Source organism: Dendrobates tinctorius, unplaced genomic scaffold (genome assembly GCF_039654945.1).
Source record: "Dendrobates tinctorius isolate UK_male_01 unplaced genomic scaffold, ASM3965494v1 ptg000091l, whole genome shotgun sequence".
In the NCBI taxonomy this organism is placed as follows: Eukaryota; Metazoa; Chordata; class Amphibia; order Anura; family Dendrobatidae; genus Dendrobates; species Dendrobates tinctorius.
Window position 1 is genome coordinate 3,131,977 of NW_027361759.1, and position 22,378 is coordinate 3,154,354.

The 22,378-nt window shown below is 41.9% G+C and overlaps 1 protein-coding gene across 2 annotated transcripts in view; it reads left to right on the forward strand.

Annotated features, from left to right (window-relative positions):
* The window catches only part of EGFL6 (EGF like domain multiple 6), a 163,594-nt gene that overhangs the window by 108,524 nt on the left and 32,692 nt on the right, over positions 1 to 22,378 (forward strand). For both annotated transcript variants that reach the window (XM_073586162.1, XM_073586163.1), the window contains 2 exons: positions 2,680 to 2,814; positions 6,581 to 6,703. In XM_073586162.1, the coding sequence (XP_073442263.1) occupies positions 2,680 to 2,814; positions 6,581 to 6,703 (258 nt within the window). The remainder of the gene's footprint in view (positions 1 to 2,679; positions 2,815 to 6,580; positions 6,704 to 22,378) is intronic.

Below are 22,378 nucleotides of genomic sequence, written 5' to 3' on the forward strand. Positions count from 1 at the left end.
GGGGTAGCCGAAACCCCAGAGAACATGAATCGGGTCAGTTTTTACCGACCCTGCTTTTGCGATCGCCGTTATTAATCCTGTAACGGTGATCGCAACAAAAAAAGCCGCAATTTTGCATTTAATTTCTCTTTCCTCTGATGTGATCGCACATCAGAGGAGAGAGAAATAGGGTCCCCGATCCCCCCTGTACCTCCCGGTGGCAAATCTGCTGGCTGGCAGATCCATTTTGATCACTATGATAAACTATCATAGTGATCAAAATAAAAAAATAATAACCCCCCGTTTATCACCCCCTTAGTTAGGCAAACATAATAAAATAAAGAAAATTTTTTTTTTCATTTTTTCCATTAGGGCTAGGGTTAGGGCTAAGGTTAGGGTTGGAATTAGGGTTAGGGCTAGAATTAGGGTTAGGGTTGGAATTAGGGTTAGGGCTAGGGTTAGGGTTAGAATTAGGGTTAGGGCAAATGAGGGTTAGAATTAGGATTAGGGAATAGGGTTGGGATTAAGGTTAGGGGTGTGTTGGGATTAGGGTTGGAGCAAGAATTGAGGGATTTCCACTATTTACCAACTTTGGGGGTCTAATTTCTCCTGTTACCTTTGGGAAAATAAAAAAATCGGGGGCTAAAAAAATAACTTTTGTTGAAAACAAAAAGACTTTTTTATTTTCACGGCTCTGCGTTATAAACTTCTGTGAAGTACTTGGGGGTTCAAAGTGCTCACCACACATCTAGATAAGCTCCTTGGGGGGTCTAGTTTCCAAAATGGGGTCACTTGTGGGGGGTTTATACTGTTTAGGCACATCAGGGGTTCTGCAAACGCAACATGACGCCCGCAGACCATTCCATCAAAGTCTGCATTCCAAAATGGGGCTCCTTCTCTTCCGAGCTCTCCCATGCGCCCAAACAGTGGTTCCCTCCCACATATGGGGTATCAGGGTACTCGGGACAAATTGCACAACAACTTTTATGGTCCAATTTCTCCTGTTACCCTTAGGAAAATAAAAAATAACGGGCTAAACATAATTTTTGAGGAAAAAAAAGTGATTATTTTATTTTCAATGTTCTGCATTATAAACTTCTGTGAAGCACTTGGGGGTTCAAAGTGCTCACCACACATCTAGATAAGTTCCTTAAGGGGTCTAGTTTCCAAAATAGTGTCACTTGTGGGGGGTTTTCACTGTTTAGGCACACCAGGGGCGCTCCAAAAGCGACATGGTGTCCAATCTCAATTCCAGCCAATTCTGCATTGAAAAAGTCAAACGGTACTCCTTCCCTTCTGAGCTCTGCCGTGCGCCCAAACAGTGGTTTACCCCCACATATGGGGTATTAGCGTACTCAGGACAAATCGCACAACTGTGGGGGTATGATTTCTCCTATTACCCTGGTAAAAATAAAAATTTGGTGGCAAAAAGATCATTTTTGTGGAAAAAAAATGATTTTTTATTTTCATGGCTCTACGTTATAAACTTCTGTGAACCACTTGGGGGTTCAAAGTGCTTACCACACATCTAGAAAAGTTCCTTAATGGGTCTAGTTTCCAAAATGGGGTCACTTGTTGGGGGGTTTCCACTGTTTAGGAACATCAGGGGCTCTCCGAACGCAATATGGCATCCGATCTCAATTCCAGTCAATTCTGCGTTGAAAAAGTCAAACGGCGCTCCCTCCCTTGCGAGCTCTGCCGTGCGCTGAAAAAGTGGTTTACCCCCACATTTTGGGTATCAACGTATTCAGGAGAAATTGCACAACAAATTTTGTGGTTCATTTTCTCTTTTAACACTTGTGAAAATAAAAAAAATTGGTTCTGAATTAAATTTTTTGCAAAAGAAAAGTTAAATGTTAATTTTTTTCTTTCCACATTGCTTTAGTTCCTGTGAAGCACGTAAAGGGTTAATAAACTTCTTGAATGTGGTTTTGAGCACCTTAAGGGGTCTAGTTTTTAGATTGGTGTCACGTTTGGGTATTTTCTGTCATGTACACCCCTCAAAACGACTTTAAATATGATGTGGTCCCTAAAAAAATGGTTTTGTAAATTTTGTTGTGAAAATGAGAAATCACTAGTCAACTTTTAACCCTTATAACTTCCTAACAAAAAAAAATTTTGTTTCCAAAACTGTGCTGATGTAAAGTAGACATGTGGGAAATTTTATTTATTAAGAAATTTGTGTGATGCATCTCTCTGATTTAAGGGCATAAAAATTTTAAGTTTTAATATTGCAAAATTTTCAAAATTTTCGCCATATTTCCGTTTTTTCATAAATAAACACAAGACATATCGAAGAAATTTTACCACTAACATGAAGTTCAATATGTCATAAGAAAACATTCTCAGAATAAGTGGGATCCGTTAAAGCGTTCTAGAGTAAACTGGAATTCATTGGATAGCAGAGAGGATGGTGTTGGGTGATGGGGAATAAGCATGTTGGGGGGATTTCACAAAGATATTTTACAGTGTATTCACTAAGCGTAAATAAACTTTTCTTTGGTTGATACCAGAATCATATATCAAGTAATTGTTTTCAATAAGTTAAGTAATTGCCATATTTCAGTTTGCATGAAGACTAGGTATACTTTAGCGTAATCTCTTCATGATACCATGGTTCAAGTCTTTGCAAAGTTTCATGTGAGTAGCCAATATTAAATCACCCTTGAAAATTCTTACGGAATACTGATTTCTTTCCAGATATTGATGAATGTGCCACTGGGAAAGCACTCTGCCCTTTTAACCGAAGATGCATGAATACATTTGGAAGCTATTACTGCAAATGCCAGCATGGTTTTGATTTAAAATACGTGAATAGCAGATACGACTGTGTAGGTAAGATGAGAGTTTTAAAAGATTGACTATGTTTGGAATTTACCTCCAGGGATTTACCATTATTTGTAATTTAAAAAAAAAAATTTAATGTTTTTGGATAACACTTTAAGGCCATGAATAATTAATTAGCTGCAATTCATGAAAATGAACTGACTCAGGGATGTTATCTAGACAGTGATTTGCCACGCAATGAATCCTGCCACTGACTAATTATTTAAGCATAGGTGCAGAACAATTTGTGATGAGCCATGTTCTTGTGTTTCAATCACATGACCAGGACAGATTTTGTCCAGTATAATATACAAAAGACCACAGCACTCCTCAGTTGTAGAGAAGTGTCAGCATGTTACAGAATGACCAATGTTTCAGTCCTCCCTGACCTTGTTACAGGGTGGCCAATGTTTCAGTCCTCCCTGACCTTGTTACAGGGTGGCCAGTGTTTCAGTCCTCCCTGACCTTGTTACAGGATGGCTAGTGTTTCAGTCCTCCCTGACCTTGTTACAGGATGGCCACTGTTTCAATCCTCCCTGACCTTGTTACAGGATGGCCAGTGTTTCAGTCCTCTATGACCTTGTTACAGGAAGGCCAGTGTTTCAGTCCTCCCTGATCTTGTTACAGGATGGCCAGTGTTTCAGCCCTCCCTGACCTTGTTACAGGGTGGCGAGTGTTTCAGTCCTCCCTGACCTTGTTACAGAATGACCAATGTTTCAGTCCTCCCTGACTTTGTTACAGAATGACCAATGTTTCAGTCCTCCCTGACCTTGTTACAGGATGGCCAGTGTTTCAGTCCTCCCTGATCTTGTTACAGGATGGCCAGTGTTTCAGCCCTCCCTGACCTTGTTACAGGGTGGCCAGTGTTTCAGTCCTTCCTGACCTTGTTACAGAATGATGAATGTTTCAGTCCTCCCTGACTTTGTTACAGAATGACCAATGTTTCAGTCCTTCCTGACCTTGTTACAGGATGGCCAGTGTTTCAGTCCTCCATGACTTTGTTACAGAATGACCAATGTTTCAGTCCTCCCTGACCTTGTTACAGGATGGCCAGTGTTTCAGTCCTCCCTGACCTTGTTACAGGATGGCCACTATTTCAGTCCTCCCTGACCTTGTTACAGGATGGTCAGTGCTTCAGTCCTCCGTGACCTTGTTACAGGATGGCCAGTGTTTCAGTTCTCCCTGACCTTGTTACAGGATGGCCAGTGTTTCAGTCCTCCCTGACCTTGTTACGGGATGGCCAGTGTTTCAGTCCTCCCTGACTTTTGTTACAGGATGGTCAGTGCTTCAGTTCTCCCTGACCTTGTTACAGGATGGCCAGTGTTTCAGTCCTCCCTGACCTTGTTACGGGATGGCCAGTGTTTCAGTCCTCCCTGACCTTGTTACAGGATGGCCACTATTTCAGTCCTCCCTGACCTTGTTACAGGATGGCCACTATTTCAGTCCTCCCTGACCTTGTTACAGGATGGCCAGTGTTTCAGTCCTCCCTGACCTTGTTACAGGATGGCCACTATTTCAGTCCTCCCTGACCTTGTTACAGGATGGTCAGTGCTTCAGTTCTCCCTGACCTTGTTACAGGATGGCCAGTGTTTCAGTCCTCCCTGACCTTGTTACGGGATGGCCAGTGTTTCAGTCCTCCCTGACCTTGTTACAGGATGGCCACTATTTCAGTCCTCCCTGACCTTGTTACAGGATGGCCAGTGTTTCAGTTCTCCCTGACCTTGTTACAGGATGGCCAGTGTTTCAGTCCTCCCTGACCTTGTTACGGGATGGCCAGTGTTTCAGTCCTCCCTGACTTTTGTTACAGGATGGCCAGTGTTTCAGTCCTCCCTGATCTTGTTACAGGATGGCCAGTGTTTCAGTTCTCCCTGACCTTGTTACAGGATGGCCAGTGTTTCAGTCCTCCTGGACCTTGTTACAGGATGGCCAGTGTTTCAGTCCTCCCTGACCTTGTTACAGGATGGCCAGTGCTTCAATCCTCCCGGATCTTGTTACAGGATGGCCAGTGTTTCAGTCCTCCCTGACCTTGTTATAGGATGGCCAGTGTTTCAGTTCTAACTGACCTTGTTACAGGATGGCCAGTGTTTGTCCTCCCGAAACTTTTTACAAGTTGTCCAACATTTTAATCCTCAAAGACATTATTACAAAATAACCAATGTTTGTCTACCTGGACCTTAATACAAAATGACCAATGACCTTGTTGCAGAATTATCAATGTTTTGGTCCTCCCGGTCCTTGATCCCAGCCTGTTTGGAGCAGTGTGGTGAATGCTCAGTAGACAGGCTAACAGCAAATTAATTTTATCTACTGGGACTAAAGAATAAAAGTTTGATTTGACTATATGTATATGAAATCTATGGGAAATAAGCACAGAAAGTATATTAGTAAATGTAATAACTTTGTAGTTAGATAAAAAAAAAAGTTATAACCCTTTAACAGAAGCAAATAATCAAAAATGTAATCTACAACTTTCATTACACACTAAGTAAGATTTATCAATACCTACGTAAAAGGAACAGAGGAGTAGCTGCATATAGCAACAAATCAAATCAAACCTTTTACAAAGAGACTCTTTCACCTGTTTGTTGGTGCTCCATCTAAGGGCAGCATGAATTAAGGAAAGAAACCTTAACCTGGGTTACTTACTGGCTTTCTTACTGTAGCTTTGATGAAACCCAGTTTTATTTGCTGGTGCTTGGTATTTCTCTCAATGTTAAGTTCTGTCTCAACTCCCCACACCATTGATTAACAGCTTTCTGTGTACAAAAAATTAGACAGAATATCAATTCAGCTCATCACTCAGGGCTAAGTATCCCAGAAAACTTACAAGGTAGACCATCTGTGGTCTGGATGTGGTGCATGGAGTATGTGCTGGTCTGGCTTCCAGGTCAAATAGCTTTCAATGGTCCAAAGGGGATGTTCTCCAGCACCAAAAAAAGGTAGTTAAAACTTAGCCATTAATCATATAGAATAAAAAAATGGCAGAATGTGCACATAATAAAAAATCCATACGGCTTAAGTATTTCAGGTAGAAAAAGTCTTAAGCAGAGTTGACAGCTTGGTGTGGGGTGCTTCCTTAAATAGTATATGTTGTGGGTGGAATTGGCAAAGCAAATGGATCTACACATGTACACAGAAAAATAGGCAAGAAAAACAGAAGGGGGAAATATATAGTGTATTATAAACATGAAAGCTAATAAAAATACATAAGATCTGTTCTCTAACTGAGACCATTGGGTGAATGAGTAGCAGAGTGTGCACACACAGAAAGATGTAAATCAATGGTGCAGGGAAGAGTAGACAGAGCTCATCATTGAAAAGACTACCACTAGTCTTGACAAGCACCCCCTGATCTTTTCAAATAGACTTAAAGGGATTTTCTGGGACGTTGATATTAGTCGCCTTTATGCATGTTCTGCATTCCATTCATTGTTCACCAATACAGTTTCATACATTTTGTGGCACCTGGTACCCTGCTACCATGAAGTGTACAGAGCTGTGCCTGGAAGCGTGGAACTCATTAGTGCGTCAGGGCCCCCCTAATCAGCAGAGACGTAAGGTTTTAGGAGTTAAACAGCCACCAGCCTAATATGAATGGCCTATCCTATGGACACATTATCGATATCAAAGTATTAGAAAACCCCTTCAATTGGTCATATGTCGCACCTCTGGAATCAAAGCTTTTTTTGGTAATAAACGTCTTATTGCCGCTTACTAATGACTTTTCTCTATGTGTAGAATGAAATAAAGTACAGAAGTGGCTTTTTATTGGCAGATATAAATGAGTGCCTGGTGAGCAGCCATAAGTGCAGCCCTCACAGTGATTGCCTCAACACTCCAGGGTCCTATAAGTGTAGATGTAAGCAAGGATACAAGGGGAGTGGATATGTCTGTGCAGGTAAGATCACAAATTATTCACTATAGAATAGTTGAATATTGGTGCCATCACCATGAACTACAGTTTATACTTAATAAACAGCTCAAATTACATTTTCTAAATGTGATAATTTACACTGAATATTTGCACCAAAATCTGTAGAAAATCTGCCAAATTTCTTGCCATATATGAACACAGCTTTATGTTTGAGCACATGGCATTCTTTTCAGGCATATTCAACGTAGAATCTGCCTGATGAAGTGCTAAAAAACACCAAAAATAATGAACATATGCACAGTAATGTCAAATATATATAAAAATGTGTTTAAAAGGAAACTGTGAAAAAAGCAAAAACTAAATAAATGAATGAAAATGGATACATGGGTCTTAGTGATGAGCGAACATGCTTGGATAAGGTCTGGGTCAGAGGCTCGTTAAGTGTCGTGTACTTTTGCATAAAGGGAACTATTGGGGGGGATAGTGTCTTCGGTTACATCCCAATATAACTGGCGGGCGTAGGTCCTGCATGGTTAGGGGTGTTAATACCGTACTCCCTGGACTGGTGTGGTGCGACCAGGGAAAGGTCTCTAGGACGTGGGGTTTTCATTTGGTTGAGGCCTAGTAGCCTTTAGGTAGTTAGAAAAATGTTTATTGCTGTGGAGACCCCAATATTGTGGCCGCTCCAGGTTTTATTATGTTACTAGCTGAAGAGCCCGGCGCTGCCAGGGCATAGTAACTAACTACGGTTACGGTTAGTTAGTGTGCAAAGCTGAGTGTATAGCCCTGCCCATGCCGCATAGCCACATTCACTATTAGATCCCATATCATCCCGTCAGCCAGAGCTACCGGACTACTACCCCTAATATCCCACATCATCCCGTCAGCCAGAGCCACCGGACTACTAATATCCCACATCATCCCGTCAGCCAGAGCTACCGGACTACTAATATCTCACATCATCCTGTCAGCCATAGCCACCGGACTACTACCCCTAATATCCCACATCATCCCGTCACAGCCGCCAGACTACTACCCCTAATATCCCACATCGTCCCGTCATCCAGAGCCACCGGACCACTATCCCTAATATCCCACATCATCCCATCACAGCCGCTGGACTACTACCCCTAATATCCCACATCATCCTGTCAGCCATAGCCACCGGACAACTATCCCTAATATCCCACATCATCCCGTCACAGCCGCCAGACTACTACCCCTAATATCCCACATCGTCCCGTCAGCCATAGCCACCAGACAACTACCACTAATATCCCACATCATCCCGTCAGCCATAGCCACCGGACAACTACCCCTAATATCCCACATTTTCCCGTCACAGCCGCTGGACTACTACCCCTAATATCCCACATCATCCGGTCAGCCAGAGCCACCGGACTACTACCCCTAATATCGACATGGTTATATATAAAGCTGAATGTAGAGCCCCGCCCACTCCGCATAGCCACATTCACTATAATATTCCACATCATCCCGTCAGCCAGAGTTACCGGACTACTATCCCTAATATCCCACATCATCTCGTCAAAGCCAGTATAAGTAGAATAGTGAAATTGCACAGAAACATGGTTCACTAAGCTCCCAGGTCAACTTGTAATTTGTCCGGCTGAGTTGCTCATGGATGTACAGCATCTGTATGCAGTATAGTATCATATTTAATGGGTTGTTATGGGAAAAGCATTACGTGTTATATGGGTATATTCAGGTGAATTATGGGGAAAGTAGCCCTTTAAAAAAACGCACAGCATCAGAGCACAGTAACACATCAATAATGCATAAAAGTGTCTGTGAGAAAATATTAAATCCACATGACATTTAATATGTGCACTTTCCTACATTCATGTGTGTCACTTAATGATACCAAACGGGAGGGGGGGTTTCATTTCTGTCATGTACTCACTGCTCCTTTCTGGGGGACAGACGATGGCTGGAGCTTATGTTCCTGGGGATGCTAGATTTATCCCACCATGTCAGTGTCTCCTGAGGTGTTGTCAAGTGGGAAAACTTGCGCATAGCAACCAATCACAGCTCAGCTACTTTTAACCAGCTCTGGTGAAATGAGAGATGCTTAGTGATTGGTTGCAAGGAAAGCTGTTGGTCATAGCAACCAATCACAGCTTAGCTTCTTTTGAACAGCTCTGGTGAAATGAAAGATGCTTCGTGATTGGTTGGTGATACACACACACACACACACACACATTGATTTTTATATATAGAGATCTAATATATAAAGCTCAATGTGTGTGTATGTATGTAGGTATGTCCGGGATTGGCATCCGCACCATCGCAGCTACAGCCACAAGATTTGGCACAGTCACACGTCTGGACCCCGAGAGCGTCATAGGCTATGTTTTGAGGCAAAATTTTAACCCCGCGCGTTCCAATTTACCAAACAATTTTGCCCCTATCTACATAATGGGGAAAAAGTGTATGTATGTATTGGCATCTGCACCGTCATAGCTACTGCCACAAAATTTTGCACAGTCACACATCTAGACGCCAAGAGTGTCATAGACTATGTTGTGAGGTGAAATTTTAACCCCACACGTTCCAATTCACCAAACAATTTTGCCCCCTATCTACATAATGGGGTAAAAGGAAAAGGAAAAGTGTTGGAGACAAATTGACAGCTGCCAGATGTGAACAAGGGGGACCTAAAGAATGAGAGCGATGGCGCCAAAGAGTATATACCATACAGTTGCTAAGGTGGGGCCCTGACATGGGATACTCACCACACACGGGGATATGAACACTCACACAAAATGCGCCACACACTACCACGTGCTTCAACACATATATCACCCTCAGCACACATTTCACCACACATATATCAACCTCACCACATAAAAGTCGAAACACAAAATTCGCCACTCAAAACTCGCCACGCTGTCCCAGAGCTGTTTAAAAGAATAAAAATGAGCTGTGATTGGTTGCTATCAGCAACAGTTTTCTTTGTAGACAGTTGTGGTAACTGAGGCCTATTATACTTATCATTTCTATGGTGTTATCGTCCGTCTGTTTTTGGAGAGGAAACTGGGCAGAAACTCATTTTTTTAGTTTTGGGGAGGACTTTCTCAGTTTATGTTACAAAACTTCTTCAGAATGCTTTGTGTGTGCACTCCCTTAGGATATGTACACAGAATGTCCTTTAGATGCCGTCTTTCTCACATCGTTTTTAAAGTAAAAGACACTTCAGGAAAACGCCAGTGGTGTTTTGGTGAAGCATCTTTTGTGACATCTTTCTGGACATGTTTTGTGGTGGCTCTGCTTCCTGCATCTTTTTTTAACATTCTACTTATACAATAGCGGCACCTTCCAAGCAGAATGGTCAGATTACTTTTTTAGTTTCTTCACAGGTTACAAAACGAAAAGCGTTTATAAGGAGTGACAAAAGATGTTTTGACATTGATGTATATATGTTCATCTTTTTTCATTTTTATAGTGCTTTTTCTGGTGGGTATACAGATGGAATCTGCCTGAAACGACATTGTGTGCGCAGAGTTGATTAACTCGCACTTAAAAAATGGACATGAATGTATTAGGCCTCTTTCACACTTCAGTTTTTTGCCATCAGTCAAAATCCGTCAAAATTTGAAAATGGCGGATCCGCAAAAAATGGAAACAAAACGGATGCAAACTGATGGAACGGATCCGTTTTGTTGAGGATCCGCCATACCGATTTTACTGCGGATCCTCAACAAAACGGATCCGTTCCATCAGTTTGCATCCGTTTTGTCATCCGTTGGATCCGTTTTCTTGCGGATCCGTTTTTCCACACCTCCAAAATGGGATGTTCCCAAATATGATACGCTCTTGGAAAATGCTCTCAAATGTGATTGGATGCTGGAAACTAGGGAGAAATATATCTAGGGTGTTGTGATACAATTTCTTTGAAAGGTTTTAGAGCTAGTGGCAGCGATGGAAGGAGTTAGTGCGAGTCTGGAAGGAGTTATTGCGAGTATTGACAGCTTCTGTGTGGAATTGGATCTTCACTTGAATCGGTTGGCAATTATTGCTATCGAGAGGGAGAAAAGAAGACTGCGAATCCTGCGTATGAGGACACGGCGCCAGTGGATTCATCCCATTAATGCGCAGAGGTTCACCCGTGGCGTTTTTTCCACACTGTACCTGGAATTGAGGGAGAATCCGGACAAGTTCTTCAACTACGTGCGCATGCGGATGGAATTCTTTGAGATATTGGTGGATCGTGTTGGAGAACAAATCCGGAGAAGGGACACCTACATGCGGTTTTCTATATCACCGGCGGAGCGTTTGATGGTGACCCTTCGGTAAGTTATCTACCTTTTAAAATGTTTCAGATTCTGCAGGCTTTTATTGTTATGTTATGGCTTGTAGTTTGTATTAATTTTACTTTTTTTCCCTTTTTTTAAGATTCCTGGCAACTGGAGAATCCTTCACCTCCCTCCATTTCCAGTTCCGGATTGGGATTTCCACTATTGCTGGAATTGTACAACAGACCTGCCGGGCATTATGGGATTCTCTACAGGAGGAATACATCCCAGAGCCAACACAGGAGAGTTGGCTGGAGATTGCAGAGAAGTTTCAAGAAATCTGCCAGTTTCCAAACTGCATCGGTGCCGTGGATGGCAAGCATATCAGGATTGTGAAACCCATGGGATCTGGTTCACAGTTTTACAACTATAAAAAATACTTTTCTATTGTGCTTATGGCCATTTCGGATGCAAACTGCAAATTCATTGCCGTGGACATTGGTGCATACGGTCGTTCTAATGACTCTCAGGTGTTCAAGATTTCCACCATGGGCCGTCGCTTGTATGGAGACAATTTTAACTTCCCACCTCCAAGACCACTCCCTGGAACAACAGGCCCACCAATGCCTTTTGTGTGCGTTGGCGACGATGCTTTTCAACTTTCAAAACACCTACTGAAGCCATATGGTAGTCGTGGATTAACACACCAGAAAAGAATCTATAACTATCGGTTAACCAGAGCGCGCAGAGTGGTGGAGTGCGCGTTTGGAATTTTAACTGCCAAATGGAGAGTACTGTTAACGGCCATGAAAATGAAAACAGAGACTGTGGATGAGGTGGTAAAGGCCTGTGTAATCCTGCACAATTTTGTCCTTTCAAAGGAACCAGTTTCCATCGATGAAAATGTGTATGAAACCACCTTGTGGGATTATGAGCAGCAAACTTTTCAGAGTACTGGTTCAGTGGCAAGAATTAGGGATACCGTTGCAGATTTTGTTACACCAGAGGGACAAGTGGACTGGCAAGATGACATGATATAATTTTCTTCATACCAATTGTGAGTAATTTTTTTTTTTTTTTTTATCTGAAATTTTACCAAGTGTTTGCTTTGCACAAGCATTGTGTTTTACCATGTGATTTGGTTAGTTTTACACTTTGCAGTGTTACCAATTGTTGGGTACCAAGCGTAAAGTTACCAAGTGTTGTGTACCAAGCGTAAAGTTACCAAGTGTTGTGTACCAAGCGTTTTACACTTTGAAATGTTCACAAGTGTTGGTTATCAAATGTTGTGCTACCAAGTGTTTTTTTGTACCTTGTACACCACCGGTGTACTGTGAAATATTACCCAGTGTTGTGTGTTGTGTTAACAAGTGTTGTGTTACCAAGTGTTGTGTTTACCTTTTACACCACTGGTGTAATTTGAATAAAGAAGCAAAAAATAAACATCACAATAAAGTTTTTTGAAAAAAAACAGTTTATTTCTGACAATTTGTATTAACTGTATTTTTTTTTTTTTATTTTTTTTCTTAACTTTTTTTTGTAACTTTTTTGGTATATTACCTTTTTGGTAACTTTTTTTTTTGGTATAATATTACCTTTTTTAATTTTTTTTGGTATATTACCTTTTTTTAATTTTTTTTTGGTATATTACAACAGAAAAATTACAAACTATGATAATGTTGGGTGGAGATAGTATTGGAGGGGGGGTTACCAGGGTTGACCACATCGAGGGGGGGGGGGTAGGGGACTGGGGAGGGAGTTGGTGAGGACCAGAAGTGGAAGGGGGGGTTTAAACACATGTGGTTGGGACGGGAGTGGATGGACAGACGAGGTTTGTGGGTACATTGAAGGTGTATGTGGGGGTGGGTATGGCGAGGGCATTGGGGTATAATGCAATGGGGAAGGTAGGTACTGGGAAGAATGGAATGGGGAACTAGAGAAAGGAGAGGGAGTGGTAGGAGGAGGGACGGCTGTGTGATGGATGGTGGTGGAAGGATGGACGGGGGAAGGATAGACAGGGGGAGGATGGACTGTGGAAGGATAGTCAGGGGGAGGATGGACAGGGGGAGGAAGAGATGCTTCAGCAAGCACTTCCACTAGAGCATTCTGACAGGCTTGCATCACACGCATCTGCTGGTGAGTACTTAAACCTTCCATTTGCCGGACAACAGATTGAAAAAAGGTATGTCTCGGTGTCTGGTTTGATTCTAAACTCATCTGTTCCATGTATCTTCTGAGTTCCATGATACTTTGATTGATCATGGTCAACCCAGAAGATAACCGTTGTCCATAAGTGTGGAAACCGTGTTGAACAGTTGAGTTTAGACTCAAACAGTCAGACAAGGTCAGCCTTTCCTGACTCCTCAGACGCTGCCGGCCAGAACCAAAAGTTGGTCGAGATGTTGCGGCAGTGTCTGAGGGGTGGGGAACAGGGAACAAGTCGTCACCAGCAGCTTCATGTGATGAAGTCTGCCCTGCTGCTCCAGTGCTGGTGGAGGGGATAGAGGGATCAGACAAGAGGGTAGGTACAGAGGGGTCGGATACCTCGATGTGGTCACCGGGGGCGGTCTCACTAGGGATCACTCCAGAGGGACGCAACTCTGATGCAGACTCCCGAGTGCTGCAGATGGTGCTAAAAAAAAAAAGAAGAAAAAAATGTATATTAAAAATATTGATATTTAATTTAAGTCTGCTGAAAAAAAAATTGGTTAAACATTTCTACTACAGGAATTGTTTGGGGAATATTTACCTTCTGCACGCCATTGTAGATCGCAGGAACGCCAGGGCTTTGTAGTTTTTGTACTGGGGTCCCCGGCGTCCTCCCGACGATCCACTCGGGGTCTGAATCTCTTTGTTGTAGTCCCTCTTGAAGCGATCCCAGAGCGACCGCCACCGTGTGATAACCCTGTCACCTGTGAAGCAAAAAAAAAAAAAAAAAAAAAGGTTTAGTATTCAACACTTCACATGCTGGAAATATAAGTTACTGAAGTTGTAATACTTATGCACAAAATCCCTGGCCCTCGCATTGAGTTCCTCCCAGTTGTCAATAACTGAAGAACAGACTTCATCCCAGAGCCGTCGGGTGGTTGGTTGGTCGGCATGAAGACGGTTTGCCATGTTCCACAGCGGCTCCCGGATTTCCACCTTATGGATGAGGTCATCAGTATCAATAATGACACCCTCCTCCTGATGTCTGTGGGGAGCACGCTGTGAAACCTGTGAAGATAAAAAAACAAAACAAAAAGCAAAAAATTACATTATATTCAAACACATGATGTTCATTTAAACAATTATCAAAATAGGGTTACTTACCGTTTGCCGACCACCAGAGGCATCACCTTCACGACCCTGGGATGTCCTGGGAGTCACTCTAGTGCGGGCACCGGATTCTGAAGACTGTGGGGGGGGGGGGGAAAAATGTTTGGATGGATGCATAGTTATGGTGTGTGCACTGTGATGAATGTTTGTGTTGGGTGTAGCATTATGTATCTGTGTATGTGCTAAACTTACAATCTGCGCACCCCCTCCGTGTGTCTCTCCACCCTGCACGTCTCCTCCTGGAAGCTCCTCTGAATCAGCTTCCTGTTAAAACATAATAGGATAGTGTTTTTAACCACAAAAAAATTATTTTAAATAAAAAAAAAACAACATTTTTTTTACCTCAGCTCGCTGATGATGTGAGGGGGAGCTTTCAGGAGAAGACATTACGGCTTGGGGCAGCTGTGTTGCTTCCTGAACTGATCTGCAAGTATAAACACACTTGTTAAGCTACTATACAAAGTATCATAATAAGCTTTCAGGCTTTTATACTTACAGGGAAAATGTTTGGCTGACAGTCTCTGCTTCGGCCTGGCTGGCAGTCTCTGTTGCGGTCTGGCTGGCCCTCTCTGCTGCAGCCTGGCTGGCTCTCTGCTGCTGCTCTCTCTGCTGCGACCCTGCTGGTAGTGCTTGAAGTGATCTGCAAGTATAAAGACACTTGTTAAGCTACTATACAAAGGATCATAATAAGCTTTCAGGTCTTTATACTTACAGGGAAACTAATGGTTGCCTGTACGCCGCGGTGTGGCTGTTCCGTTCCTCTCTGCTGCGGTCAGGGTTGTTTCTGCTGCGGTCTGACCGGTCATGTCTGCTGCGTTGATCCCTGCTGCGGTCTGAATCTCTGCTACGGTTGGGCTGGCCGTGTCTGCCGGTATGGTGGCGCTTCATTGTGTGAACTGAAAGAAAATGATATGAAAGTTTAAAAAAAAAAAAAAAAAAAAAAAAAACACATTTTGTATGTGTAATTCCCTGAAACTAATTATACGCAATTTTAAGTGTTTGCATGTCTACATTCCCTTATCTCAGAGTGTAACCAGTGATTGAAGGTGTGTAATATTTTGTGTAAACCTACTTTCTTTGTGTTTTGTAACTGAGTGTAACCAGTAATTGAAGGTGTGTAATTGCTGTGTATACCAGTTTGCATTCCCTGAAACTCTCACCGAGAGTGTAACCAGTGATTAAAGGTCTCACCGAGTGTAACCAGTGATTGAAGGCGTGTAGTGTGTAATTGCTGTGTATACCAGTGTTTGCATTCCCTGAAACTCTCAACAGAGTATGTAACCAGTGATTGAAGGTGTTTAATTTCTGTGTATACCCACTGTGTTTGCATGGTTTTGAATTCCCTGAAACTCAGTTGTGTATACCCATTTTTTCATGGTATGTTGCAATCTCACATTTAACCACACTTGTATACCAGAACACTTCAATTACCTTTATGGTAACTTAATTTTACCTTTTTTAAAATGATACAAAGGAGATTTTTTCAAAACAATTTATTTATTTATTTTTTTATTATTTTTTTTTTCCAAAAAATAGGAGCTACTCTGCTCTTTATTTTAAATACCACAATACATGAAAAATAAAAAAACGCAAACACGCATAACACACAGCCAGGCTACACACTCCAGGTGTCTTGCAGGTGGAAGATTTGCAGCGGAGTTTGAAATTCTATCAGTCAGGCTGGTGTTTGATGTCTGGTTCGGTTTCTTCAGTGTGGCTGTTGCCAGATGTCTGGGCCCAAACCACATACAATACCATTTAGGCCGGTTTCACATTTGCACTTTATAGCGCAGCGATGGCCTGCACACATCCGCCACTAGTCCCCGCCTACTACCGCACATGAACGCTTGCGATCTGCGCACCCTGTCTTTATCATAGGGTGCGCAGATGGTGCGCTGGCAGGATTTTACAGTGTGCTGCGCACTTTTGAAGGTGTGCCGTGCGCGCCAAAATGCAACATGCTGCGTTTGGCGCACAAGGGCACACCTTCAAAAGTGCGCAGCACACGGTAAAATCCTGCCAGCGCACCATCTGCGCACCCTATGATAAAGATAGGGTGCGCAGATCGCAAGCATTCATGTGCGGTAGTAGGCGGGGATTTGTGGTGGACGTGTGCAGGCCATCGCTGCGCTATAAAGTGCAAATGTGAAATCGGCCTAAATGGTATTGAATGTGGTGTTATTGGGCCCAGACATCTACATCAAACACCAGCCTGACTGATACAGTCAGGCTGGTGTTTGATGTAGATGTCTGGGCCCAATAACACCACATACAATACCATTTAGGCCGGTTTCACATTTGCACTTTATAGCGCAGCTATTTCCTGCACACGTCCGCCACTAATCCCCACCTACTAGCGCACATGAACGCTTGCAATCTGCGCACCCCATACTAAAGATAGGGTGTGCAGATCGCAAGCGTCCATGTGTGCTAGTAGGCGGTGATGACCAGATGGGACGGGGATTAGTGGCGGACGTGTGCAGGTTATCACTGCGCTATAAAGTGCAAATATGAAACCAGCCTTACACCACACAATCACAGCAAGAAATACAATATTAAAGTTGTATGAAAATAACATGCAGTACACATGCAACAGAAAAAAAAAAAAGATGGGAAAAAAAAAAAAAAAAAAATGCAACACACACACACACGCTCCAGGGGTCTTGCAGGTGGTAGACTTGCAGCTGTGCAGACAGGTTTTATAGCTCTAGTTGAATCTTCTGTCAGGCAGGCTGGAGTCTGATATCTTGCTTGGAGTATTCAATGTTGCTGGTGCCGGATTGTCTGGGCCCAATCACACCACATACCATACACCACTCAATCGCAGCAATCACAGCATAAAAAATACAATATAATTACAGTTGTATGAAAATAAAAAGCAGTACACATGCAACAGAAAAAAAAAAAAATGGAAAAAAAAAATAAAAATGCACACACAGGCCACACACATACACACACACGCTCCAGGGGTCTTGCAGGTGGTAGACTTGCAGCTGGGCAGACAGGTTTTATAGCTCTAGTTGAATCTTCTGTCAGGCAGGCTGGAGTCGGATATCTTGCTTGGAGTATTCAATGTTGCTGGTGCCGGATTGTCTGGGCCCAATCACACCACATACCATACACCACTCAATCGCAGCAATCACAGCATAAAAAATACAATATAATTACAGTTGTATGAAAATAAAAAGCAGTACACATGCAACAGAAAAAAAAAAAAATGGAAAAAAAAAATAAAAATGCACACACAGGCCACACACATACACACACACGCTCCAGGGGTCTTGCAGGTGGTAGACTTGCAGCTGGGCAGACAGGTTTTATAGCTCTAGTTGAATCTTCTGTCAGGCAGGCTGGAGTCGGATATCTTGCTTGGAGTATTCAGTGTTGCTGGTGCCGGATTGTCTGGGCCCAATTACACCACATACCATACACCACTCAATCGCAGCAATCACAGCATAAAAAATACAATATAATTACAGTTGTATGAAAATAAAATGCAGTACACAAGCAACAGAAAAAAAAAATATAAAAAAAAAAAACAGACATGCAACACTCGCAGACCACACACACACACACACACACACACACATACACACGCTACACACTTGCAGGCCATACACAGAAATGTCATAGGTATACTCACACTTGGTAAAGCTGGTACTGGCAGGCCTCTTGATAGCTGTGGCTGCAGGCTTGGTGGGTGTCTGGCAGGCTGGGTGGTCTGGCAGGCTGGGTGGGTGGTCTGGCAGGCTTGGTGGCTGTCTTGCAGGCTTGGTGGCTGTCTTGCAGGCTTGGTGGTGGTCTGGCTGGCTTGCTGTCTGGCTGCTACTGCATGTCTGGGCCCAATTAGCCCATCTTATATAGTTTTGGGACTGTCTGGAAAAGTATCTTTTTTTCTGGGCATGCGCAGTGCGATTTTGTGGATCCTGCCGGCGGATTCCGCAAAATCGCGGATCCCGGCGGATCCGCCGCCCATAGGGCCCCATTCTACCGCATGGCTGATGACGGCGGATCCGCCGTCATCCGCCATTTTGACGGCGAAAATAAAAACGTTACATGCTCCGTCCCCCTCAGACAGAATCCGCAAAGAATTTTGCGGATCCGCCGAATATCGGACGCAACGGACGACCATCCATCAAAATCCGCCACTAATGTATCCCAATGGGGAAATTGGCGGATCCGCAACAAGAAAAAGCGGATCCGCCAATTTCAAATTTTGGCGGATTTTGACTGATGGCAAAAAACTGAAGTGTGAAAGAGGCCTTAAGCACAAATTTACGGTGACCATTCCCAAGCATTCACCCATATATATCGCCATTTTTTATCTTTCCCTAAAATACTCTCCTACTACAAATATAAACAGCATTATGAGAAGTCTGATGTCAGAACTGTATTATGTAATGGTATGATGACTGAGAACAGAAGAAACAACTAATGGCCCCGTAAGAAGACTATGTCATAACTTCACTATAGAGTAGATAATTGTTCAGGAAATAATGAAGAAAAATGTAACATTTAAAAAGCCTTGACAGCCCCTCTGTAGATTTTGAGAATCTTTTTTTTTTTTTTATGTGACAGAGGCTTATAAATCTGAGCACTTATGTAAAAGTGTTTTCATGAGTGACGATTCACTTAGGAATTAAATATGGGCTGAAAGCTTATTAAGTGGAGAAAGTTAATATAATAGCATATGCATCTTTATAAATCTTCTGACATTTTATGGAGACATTTTCCTGGAATGAGGGAGCGGCTGTGCTTTAGATCAGGAAAATTGTATTAGTTATCAGAAAACTCAGTGAAAAATTGAGACATTAGGGGGTTATTTATTTAGGTTCTGTTCATATTTGCATTAGAGGCTGTTAGGAGCCTCCCTTATAGATCCTGATAGTAGGGCCACACAAAAAAGCACAACACGCAGAACTATTTTACTCATTAAAATGATGGACACCATGAAACCCAATGGACCACATTAATTTTGGGATCCATAGGGTACCAATGGTGTCCTCCGTGTGATGGATCCAGAACTGCCATTACTTTTGTTATTCTCCTGCTAGAACAGCCTAGTAAAATCAGTAGCCTTGAGCTAAGCTACTTAAACATGTACAAGTACTATAGTGCATCATAAAATCTATTGTGGTTTTTGGCACTGACTACCATATATTCATGGAAGGTTCACATACAAATTGTATTTATATCCTCATTACAAATATTTTTTTTCTATATTACACTCAAATACATATCCAAGAAGTATAATTTCTCCTTGCAGAGAGGTGAGGTGAGGAGACTTAAAGCCACAATGCTCCTCTGGAAAATATGCTAATTATGCAAATTGTCTCTTCAGAGAGGAAGAGGACTAGAACTCTCGTGCCACCTATTGGAAGTAGCAATCCTAAAAGTCAATGTTGACCCTTTAACGAGCCTTGTTACATGACTTAGGATAAAAGCCAAGCCATAATCTCAGTTTGCAGACACTATGTTTTGGGGTACTGCCCCTCGTCAATGCAAAGTGTGAGATCTGGTTTGGCTGTGAGAGAGGCGTCTGACCGATATCCAAGAAGTATCAGATTTTAAAGGAGAAAGTTTATGGATTAAACGTGCGCTGCTTGACAAATCAATCCTTCCAGGTTTTATGAACTGTACTTTTATTTCCCAATGCGTTTCGAAGTTTATACTTCTTCTTGTACACAGTCATGCTTGTTCCAGTATTGTATTCAGGGGTGTGAGTAACCAATTATACCAGGCGATTATCACCCGCCTGGTATAATTGGTTACTCACACCCCTGAATACAATACTGGAACAAGCATGACTGTGTACAAGAAGAAGTATAAACTTCGAAACGCGTTGGGAAATAAAAGTACAGTTCATAAAACCTGGAAGGATTGATTTGTCAAGCAGCGCACGTTTAATCCATAAACTTTCTCCTTTAACACTAGGACTACTGGACTCGTGACCCCGCCTAGAACTACTGAAAGGAGTCATTTTGACTCCTTGCTTGTTTTCGTTTATTTTTAGAGTTTCATTTGTGGTTATTTATTAATAATTATATTTTTTGTAATGTATTATTATTGTGAGATCCAACAGTAATGCTTTTGATTGTTTTTTTTCTGCTTTTCTTATTTTTCTACAGAAAATAACAATAATTATAATAGACGTTTTTCAAACATTTTTTTTTATTCAAGTGCACACATATAAACAACAACTGAAGAACAAAAAGCAGAGAAAATGTAGGTGGAGGAGCATAAAAATGAAAATATGGCGCAGAATTCACCTTCTAAACATTTGGTGTTTCGCATTTTAGGCATTGCCTTTGATTTATGGCAGTACATTGCCCACACAAAGACTTACCACAAGTCTTACAATTGACGACAGATCTATTTTTCTTGCACTTTTCTTTGATCTGGCAAAATTTTGTTTGAACCATCACTTCTGAGCATGTAGAAACTTGGGACGTGGAACCCTTTTCCCTATCTGTGACATAAGGACCACTCAACTCTCTCACAAGCGTTTGCAAAAATGCCTTGCGTGACATTTTTTGGTGGGTAATCTCCTTGAATATTATCCATGCATTTATACCCGCAAAGTCTAAGGCATTTTCAAATGCATGAACAGGCCATCTCCTTGTGCATGTTCGTGTGGTATATTTTCGTGCCATCTGATCCACTACATCTACTCCATATTTTGTTTCATTGTAAAACTTTATCGTTTCTGGAGTTTTTTTAGCGGAATCAGACGCAACAACAACATCTGGATGGACGGAACTCAAAATGACAACATTTTTGTTGGGCTTTCCTTGATATACTGTAAGTGTAAAATTGTCTTCATTTCTAAACACTTTAGTGTTGTACAATTCCTCTTTCATGGATTTTATTTCTTTAGGCACTTCTCGCCTTATCTTGTTCAGTGTTCCCACGATGGTTGTTCCTTTGCTTTTTAGCTGTTTAGCTAATTTTACTGAAGTAAAATAATTATCGGTTGTAACATTGCGACCTTTTTTCAAAAACGGGTCCAATAACTTCATTACCACATGGTCAGCTAAATGGTCCTCAGCACGGCGTGTGTCATCTTTTGCCTAGATAAGGGAAGCCATTTGCCAGATATTTGCTCTCCTTATCAACAGCTAGCCAATATTTGTGGCCATATTTATCTGGTTTGGAAGGCATGTACTGTGTGAATGGACACCTAGTTTTGCTTGGGAAAAGTTGCTCATCCACCGTTATGTATGGGCCAGGTTTGTAACACGCAATACAATTTTCAATAAACCTGTCCCACACAGTAGAAAATAGAGCAAACTTGTCCATTTGCAGTCTCTCTGATCGAGTAGATTTCTCATCAAATCTGATAAGTTAAGAGCCTAGAGTAAACAAGCTATTTTGTTCAGTATTACACAGTAATACAAGCAGGTAAAACACAAGGAAAATGTGAAAAGTTGACATGTAAATTGAACTACATCTATATGAACATCAGGGTAAATAAGACAGAGTGAAAAAATTAAACGCAAGTGTGAAACTAGCCTTACGCATGTAAAATACTGACTGTATTTCTCGTCGGTTAGTGTGACTCCAGCCTAACGGCGCTGACCTGAAACTGTGTGTGTAGGTTACTGTGCACAATCCTGCTGACAGGTTCCCTTTAATAGAATGGAATTTTACAGACCTGAAAATACCAAATAGGTTTACTTTTTGACATCCTTATTTCTGAACTAGAAAAAGGCTATGATTTCATCCTTCGTAGTTTCTTTAGTTTTTTAAAACTTTTTTACATTAATACTTTTCATATTACTTTACTACTTTTTTTAATATTGTTACTTTATTCACCATAGGAGACTTAAACCTTCCATTATATTTGATTGTGTTTTCTATATTATTGCAGTGGATAGAGAAATTACTGATCTCATAGAAGCATCAAGATCGGGGAGAGTGGATGGGAAGCAATGGCACCAGTAAGCCCCCCAGCTGCCATAGCTTCCCATATACTCTCAGTGATCCTGTCATGGGTGTGAGGAATTAGCTGATGGATGTCACCACAATTACATCACACAATTGCCAAATTTAAATGCTGGTGTCAGAGATTGACAGTGGCAATTAAATGGTAAAGCAATAGACAATTGTTCTTTTAGCAGCAGAA